This window comes from Dermochelys coriacea, chromosome 3 (genome assembly GCF_009764565.3).
Source record: "Dermochelys coriacea isolate rDerCor1 chromosome 3, rDerCor1.pri.v4, whole genome shotgun sequence".
Taxonomy (NCBI): domain Eukaryota; kingdom Metazoa; phylum Chordata; order Testudines; family Dermochelyidae; genus Dermochelys; species Dermochelys coriacea.
In genome coordinates, this window is record NC_050070.1 from 132,405,263 (window position 1) to 132,414,326 (window position 9,064).

The 9,064-nt window shown below is 42.4% G+C and overlaps 1 protein-coding gene across 3 annotated transcripts in view; it reads left to right on the plus strand.

Annotated features, from left to right (window-relative positions):
* Window positions 1-7,174, plus strand: part of ABCB10 (ATP binding cassette subfamily B member 10) — a 36,540-nt gene extending 29,366 nt beyond the window's left edge. For all 3 annotated transcript variants that reach the window (XM_043511353.1, XM_038394535.2, XM_038394536.2), the window contains 4 exons: window positions 1,055-1,235; window positions 1,517-1,560; window positions 4,864-4,898; window positions 5,741-7,174. In XM_043511353.1, coding sequence (XP_043367288.1) covers window positions 1,055-1,235; window positions 1,517-1,560; window positions 4,864-4,898; window positions 5,741-5,996 — 516 coding nt within the window. In that variant the 3' untranslated portion in view covers window positions 5,997-7,174. The remainder of the gene's footprint in view (window positions 1-1,054; window positions 1,236-1,516; window positions 1,561-4,863; window positions 4,899-5,740) is intronic.
* The last annotated feature ends 1,890 nt before the right edge of the window (window positions 7,175-9,064 follow it).

The following is a 9,064-nucleotide window of genomic DNA, read 5'->3' on the forward strand; positions in this document are numbered from 1 at the left end:
AGTCAAGAAAGGATCTCCAGAGGCTAAAGTTGCAGATATGCATGACTGCTTAGCTCCATGAGTCCCATTAATATTAATCAAAGTTACACAATCCTGTTCTTACATGCTGCTTTGAAAACTTACTTTCTATTGTCTAATCCTTTTGCTTCCTTGCTTACACAATTATTTCCATTATGCAGGCATGCTAATATGACACTGTTGGTCTTTACTTTTCCCTTGTTCCCCATGCTAAAGGTGCAGAAAGTACACATTCAGTTGTCCCTTAAAGAGAAGCCACCAAAACAGTCTGAAAGTAGTAGAGTCTTTTTACAGAAAATCTTCATAACATGACTGGATGGCTAGCTAACTGGGGTATTGCAGCCCAGTTATTTTTCTAATCCAAATGTACTTCACATTCCAAATCATCCATCTGTATTGCAAGACAGTAGCACTGAATATCCTTCGTGTAGGAAGAATCTCTTTTCCTTGTAAGCATGTCAACATTTAGTTTTTCTTGATTTTAAAAATCTCACTTTGTCCAGTTTTGAGTTACCAATAATAAAAGTTACAATATGAAACCTTTGTTTCATACAGAGAGCAGTCTTATCTTGTCCTGAACACCATCTCATTGTACATCATTTCTTACCTGCTATTTCCTCTGCCTGTATTTACACTTTCTTGCTGTTTCAGTACACAGAACACACAATGTAGATAGCCTTAAGAAGAAGAGATGATTGTAGATGCAGTGAAGAATGATATACCTGGTATCCTAGAAACTTGGGTTTTCTGAATGAACAGATAGCCTTGAATGCCTTCTGGAATATTAGGAGTCAATGGTCATGTAAAGTGTCATTTGAAAAGTTTTCCTCAAATTTTATAATATGGACTTACCTTTGACCTTTGACCTCAATGTTAAAATAATTGTGGCATTATTCATTAACCCGAGAACATTAGAGTGTACAATAAATCTTAAAACTCTGTCATCTACTTGATCCTATAAAAGGGACTTATTTTACTTGAGATTTACTAAGAAAACGTGTACTATAGATATGAGCTATGTTTTTGCATTTATCAGGAACCAATTCTATTTTCCTGTTCTATTGCTGAAAATATTGCCTATGGTGCTGAGGACCCTTCTATGGTAACTGTTGAAGAAATCCAGAAAGTTGCTGAAATAGCTAATGCTGCCAGTTTTATCAGAGACTTTCCAGAAGGATTCCACACTTCAGTTGGAGAAAAAGGCACTCTTCTTTCAGGTATACCTGACATATTTTAAAAAAAAAAAAAAAAGAGAGAGAGAGATTGACACAGTAAAACAAAAAAAATGGCTTTATCCAGCTTGCAATATCAATCAGTAGCTTTTGTTGGAGTACTGTTGTCCTAAGCACTTAATCCCTTCTTCCCCCAACATAAAATCCATTTCAGTAACTAGCAGAGATCAATTCATGTCTAGTTACAGTCAGTTTAGATCTTTAGTTACAATCAGAACCTCTTCTGTTTTACCTTTCAGTTTAATTTAGTAAAACTTTTTTCTTAGGTGGGCAGAAACAACGAATTGCAATTGCTCGCGCACTGCTCAAGGTAAGCTTAAAAAAACAGGTAGCTATTCTTTATTTAATTATTTCAAGAAGGAAAAGGAGGGGATGAGTCTTTCATTGGGGGAGTGAATATCTTTTGAAATATTCAAAATTCTGTATATTGATGAGGGAGTTGGAAGAGGAAGAGAGAGATGGTTAAGGCAATTTATTTATTTCAAGTTTTACTGCCCTTTAATTTCTCTTGTGCCTGATGCATTCTTTTTCCTGTGGTTGGACTCTGACTAGAGCCACTCTGTAAGGAAGACTGTAGGTAAAGATAGAATGGTTCACTTAATAAGCCTTGCTCAAGAGCCAGGGATGATTTCCACTTTGAATATGGTGTCAGTGTCCTTGCACAACTTGGTTTCCGGCCAGATTCATGGTGCTGCTAATTATAGCTTGCAGGGCACTTTGGATAAAAACCTTGGTTGGTTTGACTTTTCTGTAGAATACAAACCCATAGCTCTCCCATGTCTTTTGGGGGAAACCAATTGGTGTCGTTAAGAATAGAAACTTCATGCCTTTTATGAAGGGAGAGTGAGGTTCGGCGTGAGTTGACAGTCTTCAGAAGATAATTTTTTTTCAGTCAGCCTGTAAATTCTGGTGGTTGACCAGAGGAAGGGAGCCTTTATTTTAATGCCTAGAATCTATAAAGTACTTTTCATAGATTTCGACACCAGTGAACCCTCATCACCCCTAGTAATGCACACTAATAGATTCCATCTTAACATAGTCTGTTTGGTGTTTGCTTTGTTTTTAGCATTTTAGATAATCACAAATTGTGGGTTTTTTAGGGTATGTCTGCACAGCAATTAGACACCCGTGGCTGGACCATGCCACCTGACTCAGGCTTTCGGGGCTGCGCAGCAGTCTAGTTGTGATGTAGATGTTCCTATTTGGGCTGAAGCCTGAGCTCTGGGATCCTTACAAGGTTCTAGAGCCCGGACTCCAGCCCACGCCAGAACATCTCCACTGCAATTACACAGTCCCATAGATCAAGTGCTGCGCACAGGCCAGCTGTGGGTTTTTAATTGCAGTGTAGACATAACTCTTAAAGACTTGTGTTGCTTTAGGAAGTTGAGCTGCATCCAATCCTCTACAAGACGGAGGGTCAACCGCTGGCAGAGCAGGAGAGAGATGAAGGAAGAATGTGGTGTTAAAATGCAAATTGCATTGTTCCTTTTGTGTTTTTAACTAAATCTCTTCTGCTTCTTCAGTCTGGTTTTGGAATAGTTCTTGGAAATACATGGTGAGGCAATTCCACAGTACACTATGGTTCTTTATATTTCCAGTGTGTGTTCTTGGCCCTCTAGTGGTATGTCTACACAGCAAAGAAAAAGCATCATCTGGCTCAGGCTGTGGGAATGTTTCATTGCTGTGTAAACTTCTGGCCTCAGGCTGGAGCCTGGGCTCTAGGACCCTGGAGGTGGCTGGGTCCCAGACCTCCGGCTCCAGCCCGAGCCTGGTAGCCTATGCAGCAATGAAAAAGCCCTGCAACCCAAGTGGGCCAGCCACTCCCCCCTCGACCCCCAATCTCCTGTGTAGACATATCCTCAGTGGCCTGGTGCATTCCAGCCACCTAGGAAGTTGCTGTCTCCCAGGTGCAAGATGAATAGTGGGGGCAAAAGATCTATCTGGTTTTAGATTCTACTTGATAAGTTTATGGAGGAGATGGTATGATGGGATAATGGGATTTTGGTAAGTAATTGATCTTTAAATATTCAGGGTAAATAGGACTAATCCCTGAGATGGGATATTAGATGGATGGGATCTGAGTTACCCAGGAAAGAATTTTCTGTAGTATCTGGCTGGTGAATCTTGCCCATATGCTCAGGGTTTAGCTGATTGCCATATTTGGGGTCGGGAAGGAATTTTCCTCCAGGGCAGATTGGAGAGGCCCTGGAGGTTTTTCGCCTTCCTCTGTAGCATGGGGCATGGTTGACTTGAGGGAGGCTTCTCTGCTCCTTGAAGTCTTTAAACCATGATTTGAGGACTTCAATAGCTCAGACATGGGTGAGGTTTTTCATAGGAGTGGGTGGGTGAGATTCTGTGGCCTGCGTTGTGCAGGAGGTCGGACTAGATGATCAGAATGGTCCTTTCTGACCTTAGTATCTATGAATCTATGAATGTTATGTGTAACAGGAGGGAGACTGCTCGTAAACAAACGATAGGTGAACCAGCATGAAAGACACTCGCAGTCGGGGAAACAGTGAAATTGACCCTTAACTGCTGCCAAATGCACAAAATAAACTGAAAAGATGAGATTTTTTTTTCTCTATAATCTTTGTAATCGTGATCTTAGGTGTTAAAGTAACAGTATTAGGTGAAAAAAATAAGATGCGATTTTTTTTTTTTTTATATTCTATCATTTTACTGTTGTGACAAAGTTCCTCCTGTACCTTCATGGGCTCTGCGCTAATTGGCGGATTTTGCTCGCCTCAGACATTCACATTAGCCCTCAGTTTGGCCACTTTCGTGGCTCAAATCTGCCCTTCACTCAGATAACCCCATCACTGGCCAGCATGGGAAAAAGGAAGGAGAACAATCTCTGCTGGTTCACCTAGTGGGTCGGGGGACAGGCCAGGAACATTCCCCTCTGGTGGGACCCACAATCCAAGTCAGCTCCTTCTGTATCCAATAGGGAGTTGGGGGGAACCTGGGTCCGCCCTCTACTCTGGGTTCCAGCCCAGGGCCCTGTGGATCACAGCTGTCTATAGTGTTTTGTATAACACCTGTGTGACAGCTACAACTCCTGGGCTACTTCCCCATGGCCTCCTCCTAACACCTTCTGTATCCTCACCACAGGACCATCCTCCTGATGCCAGATAGCGTTTGTACTCCTCGGTCCTCCAGCAACACACCCTCACTCTCAGCTCCTTGCACACACCTCACTAACTGGAGTGAAGTCTTTTTAAACCAGGTGTCCTGATTAGCCTTAATTAATTTTAGCAGCTTCCCAATTCGCTATAGTGTCCTAATTAGCATACCTACCTTAATTAGTTCTAGAAAGTTCCTGACTATCCTGGAATAGTCCCTGTTGTTTTACCCAGGGAAAAGGGACCTGCTTAACCTGGAAATAATGTATCTACCTTCGACTGCTCTTTTGTAGCCATCTGGCCTGACCCTGTCACACTGTCTAGACTTATTATCTACTGAGTCTCCTGTTATATTCAAGTCTTCTGATGAAGCAAATAATCTTGCCTGTAGTTTTAGTCCTGTTTGTGATTTTTTTATACATAAATAGAATGTGTATCCTTCAGGTCTTGTATAAATTTGATTTTAATTATAATTTTACTTTGTCCTTCAGAATCCTAAAATTCTTCTTCTAGATGAAGCAACAAGGTAAGGAATAAATTAAAGTGAGGCTAGCAAATGTCCAATAATTAGAGCAGGAGACTTGGAGTCAGGAGATGTAGGTTCTGTTCCTGTCTGTGTGTGACCTTGGGCAAATCCTTTAACTTTTTTCCCCTATCAATTACATGGAAAAATACTTAATGATGCCCTGATGAAAGCCACTAGATTAAGTGCAACAGACAGTACCTTATTAAATAAAATTTAACTCCTATGAAATATTTGTGATTTACATGAATACTAAAACAGTACACAATTTCAAAGATTTTTATATCTCTAATTTATGAAAATATTAATGTTTTGCAAGTCCTGAGTGGATAGATATAAGTACACTACATCCACTTGTTTCTGTAAGTTATTCAGTGTTAAATGTCAGGGGTGTATGTGTGTCTGATATGCAATATGCAGGATGGACTGTCTGCACTAGACTTTTCCACTAAAAATTTCTCACCATTGCTACCACTGACTCAGCTTCATTAATGGTAACAGATGTAGGAGCTCTAGTGTGAAATCCTTGCCCCACTGAAGTCAGTGGGAGATTTACTGACTTCAGTGGAGTCAGAATTTCACCCCTAGTGTAGAGAAGTCTCCAGGCAGCTGCCAATATTGTAAGCACCAAGTCAACTAATTCTGCTCACAATGAGTCTACATGACTCTGTGCTTAAAATGCTGGCAGCTGCCAGCACTTTTTTGTCTCCACTAGCAACTCCACCATTGTTACCCTGTTGGAAAGGCAATGATGGGAGAGCTTAGAGAAAGAAGCCTAGTGGAGACCAGGCTATTTTGATTTTAGAGAACAGTGACACTTATTTTTTTCTTTTCTTCTGAATTAGTGCTTTGGATGCTGAAAATGAGTATCTAGTGCAAGAAGCTCTAGATCGGCTTATGGAAGGGAGGACAGTCCTAATTATTGCTCATCGTCTGTCTACTATTCAGAATGCTGATTCTGTTGCAGTTCTTGACCAAGGCAGAATTACTGAATGTGGAAAACACGAGGAACTTCTTGCAAATCCAAATGGACTTTTCAGGAAGCTAATGAAGAAACAAGCTTTTCTTCCAAATAGTAAAACTTTTGCATTAAATGTGTAAAATCCAAACAAAAGGAATTTTTAAAAAAAACTATATGAAAGGAAGTATAAGGAATAGAAACTTACAAAGAATATAACTTTGTTTCTCGTTATGTAAAGTAAATGTTATATTTTTTTCCAAAGTGTACAAAATATCATTTTGAAACTTGGATGTGTTAAACTTTTTATTCAGAGATTTTTAATAATTATTGCAACTTTTTAAATGGCCACAGCACTGAAGTTGTTTTCAAAGTGTATAGATTCTTCTGCTTTGTTGTTACTTAATTGATTCAGTATGGCATTTTCTCTGCTTTAATGCACTGTATAGCAATGAACTCTATTCTCAAGCAAGTTCCTAATTTTAGGGAAATTAGAAATCCAGAATCTGGTAATTTCACCACCACCATCTCTTGCATATCAGGGATCTTTTGCTTTCTGGGCTTGTCACTGTACTTTGGCTTTAAAAGACTGAAGGTCAGAATTGTGTGACGGTAGTGGCATAGGAAAACCTCTTCAGTCTCCTTTTTCACATGCTGCTTTTTTCTCTTCCCTTTCAAAATAAAACTGGAAGTTGAGGGGTGAAATCACTATCTGCAGTAACTGTAGATAATTAATTATTTATAAACAGAAGTTATTTTAACTTATTTGGAAGCTTGGATGAGAGTAGTACTCTTGAGAGCTTCAGGTTTTACAACTAGGGCAAAGGGAGCAGAATTGCTGCTAAACATTAGTTTGTACTAGAAAATTCTAAAATTTGCATGCATCCCCGCTTTTCTGTATTCTTCTGGTCTTTACTTTCATTACACTCTAAAGGTGACCTTTAAAGGAACAACCAGTGGGCTTGTGCACTTTTTTGCCCCCATGTAAAGGGTATATAAATAATGCTCAAAGATTTATTTACAACTTTTTTCTATTGTCTGTTAGAAATTCAAGTCTTATTTAGCTATGAAGACTCTGGGGAAACCAGTCACAATAAAAGACTGAAATTTGAGCAACTGATATGGGAGGGAATGTTTAGTCAGTGTTTAACACTTCCCTAACTCCCATGACTACCTGAATGCTTGGGTGAAAAGATGCCTTGTTAAATATGCAAAACCCGTGCCTCTTCAATTAAGGAGAAATACACAAAAGTGTGAGAGCACCAGCAAAACCAAGCAGGACCAGATCTGTTCTTGATACTTAAGTATAAAAAAAACAAAAACAAAAAAAAACCCACACTTCTAGTGCAGACCTTTTTTATTCATTGTGAAGAAATAAAAATCCAAAGCCAATTTAAAAAAATTCTTTTGCAACTCACCTTAAGAGCAGTCTACGCTGGCTTAAGCCTATGCATTGTTAAAACAATTGTAAGCAGCAGGTGAATTTCCTAGTACAGGGTAAGGCCTCAGTAAAATGTATGCTTGAGAATGGTGTACCGCAGCTGCCTGCAGTTATACATTTCAGGAACAGCTTGGGGTAAATGAGGGAGAGAGCAGGTGGTGGGGGGAGGAGGGGAATGTACCAGAGAATGAGCTTTTCAGCATCGAATATTAAACATCCCTGTATTAGGAGGAAAAGCTCTAAGTATTTTACTTTCTACCTTAGTTATGCCAATATTAAGGTGGCTAGGTGTCTGGTTTTTGACTGGAATGCCCAGTCGAAAAGGGACCCTGGCAGCTCCAGTCAGCACTGCTGACCAGGCTGTTAAAAGTCCAGTCAGCCGTGCTGCGAGGCTAAGGTAGGCTAGTCCCTACCTGTCCTGGCACCGCACTGTGCCCCAGAAGCAGCCAGCAGGTCTGGCTCCTAGGCCTGTGGGACATGAGGCTCCGTGCGCTGCCCTCGCCCTGAGCACCAGCTCCGCACTCCCATTGGCCGGGAACTACAGCCAGTGGGAGCAGGGGCAGGGGGACGGTGCCTGCAGGCGACAGCAGCACGCGGAGCCTCCTGCTCCCCCTGCCTAGGAGCTGGACCTGCTGCTGGCTGCTTCCGGGGCGCAGCGCAGCACCAGGACAGCCACGGCACCTGCCTTAGCCCTGCTGAACCACTGACTGGGAGCTGCCAGAGGTAAGCCCCAGCCCTGAGCCCCCCAAACCTGGAGCCCCCTCCTGTACCCCAAACCCCTCATTCCCCATCCCAGAGCCTGCACCCCTAGCTGGAGCCCTCACCACCCCCATCCCAGCCCAGAGCCCCCTCCCACATCCTGAACACTTCATCCCAGAGCCTGTGCCCCCTCCTGTACCCCAACCTCAACCCACAGGCCATCCCGCACTCAAAATCCCTCGGCCCCACCCCTCAGCCTGGAGCCCCCTCCTGCACCCCAAATCCCTCATCCCCAGTCCCACCCTGCAGCCTGCACCCCCAGCCAGAGCCCTCATCCCCTCCTGCACCTCAACTCCCTGCCCCAGCCTGGAGCCTCCTCCCAAACCCCTCATTTCTGGCCCCATCCTGGCCCACACCCCCAGTTAGAGCCCTAACTCCCTCCCAAGCCTGTGCTCCAATGAGCCACTAAGGGAGGGGGAATGTTGTGAGCAGGGGGTGGGGCCTCGGGGAAGGGGCAGGGCTAGGGTGTTCGGTTTTGTGCAATTAGAAATTTGGCAACCGTATATGCCATTGTATGAAACATTAAAAACAGTTTAAAAACTACTGCAGGCTAAAAATGCTGCTAGAGAATGCTTTAACTTCAATACTTCCTACCCATTATTTCTCTCTATGTACCCTTTCAAACGATGGACTTGTTCCTAAAAACCATTACTAGTAATCATTCCCAGGTAAGGTGCAGAATGAGCTCATAAACTGTGCACTAGATGTCTGTGTGGACCCTGCTGCCATACTGTAAAAGTTCCATAGTGTGCTTTAATCTGCTCTCATTTCAAAACAGCATAGATTAAAGTGCACCATGGAACGCTTACAATCTATACTGTTTTGAAATGAGAGTAAATTCAAGTGCATTGCAGAACTTTTAGTGTGTGGCAGCAGGGTCCAGATGGACACTTAGTACGTGGCAGGCTAGCATGAGTAGATTTACACCCCAGCTTGCCACGAACTAAGTGTTCCTATTAACAAGCCCCGAGAGTCATTGGGCTTTGGGCTCCTAAGTCACTTAGGCCTTTT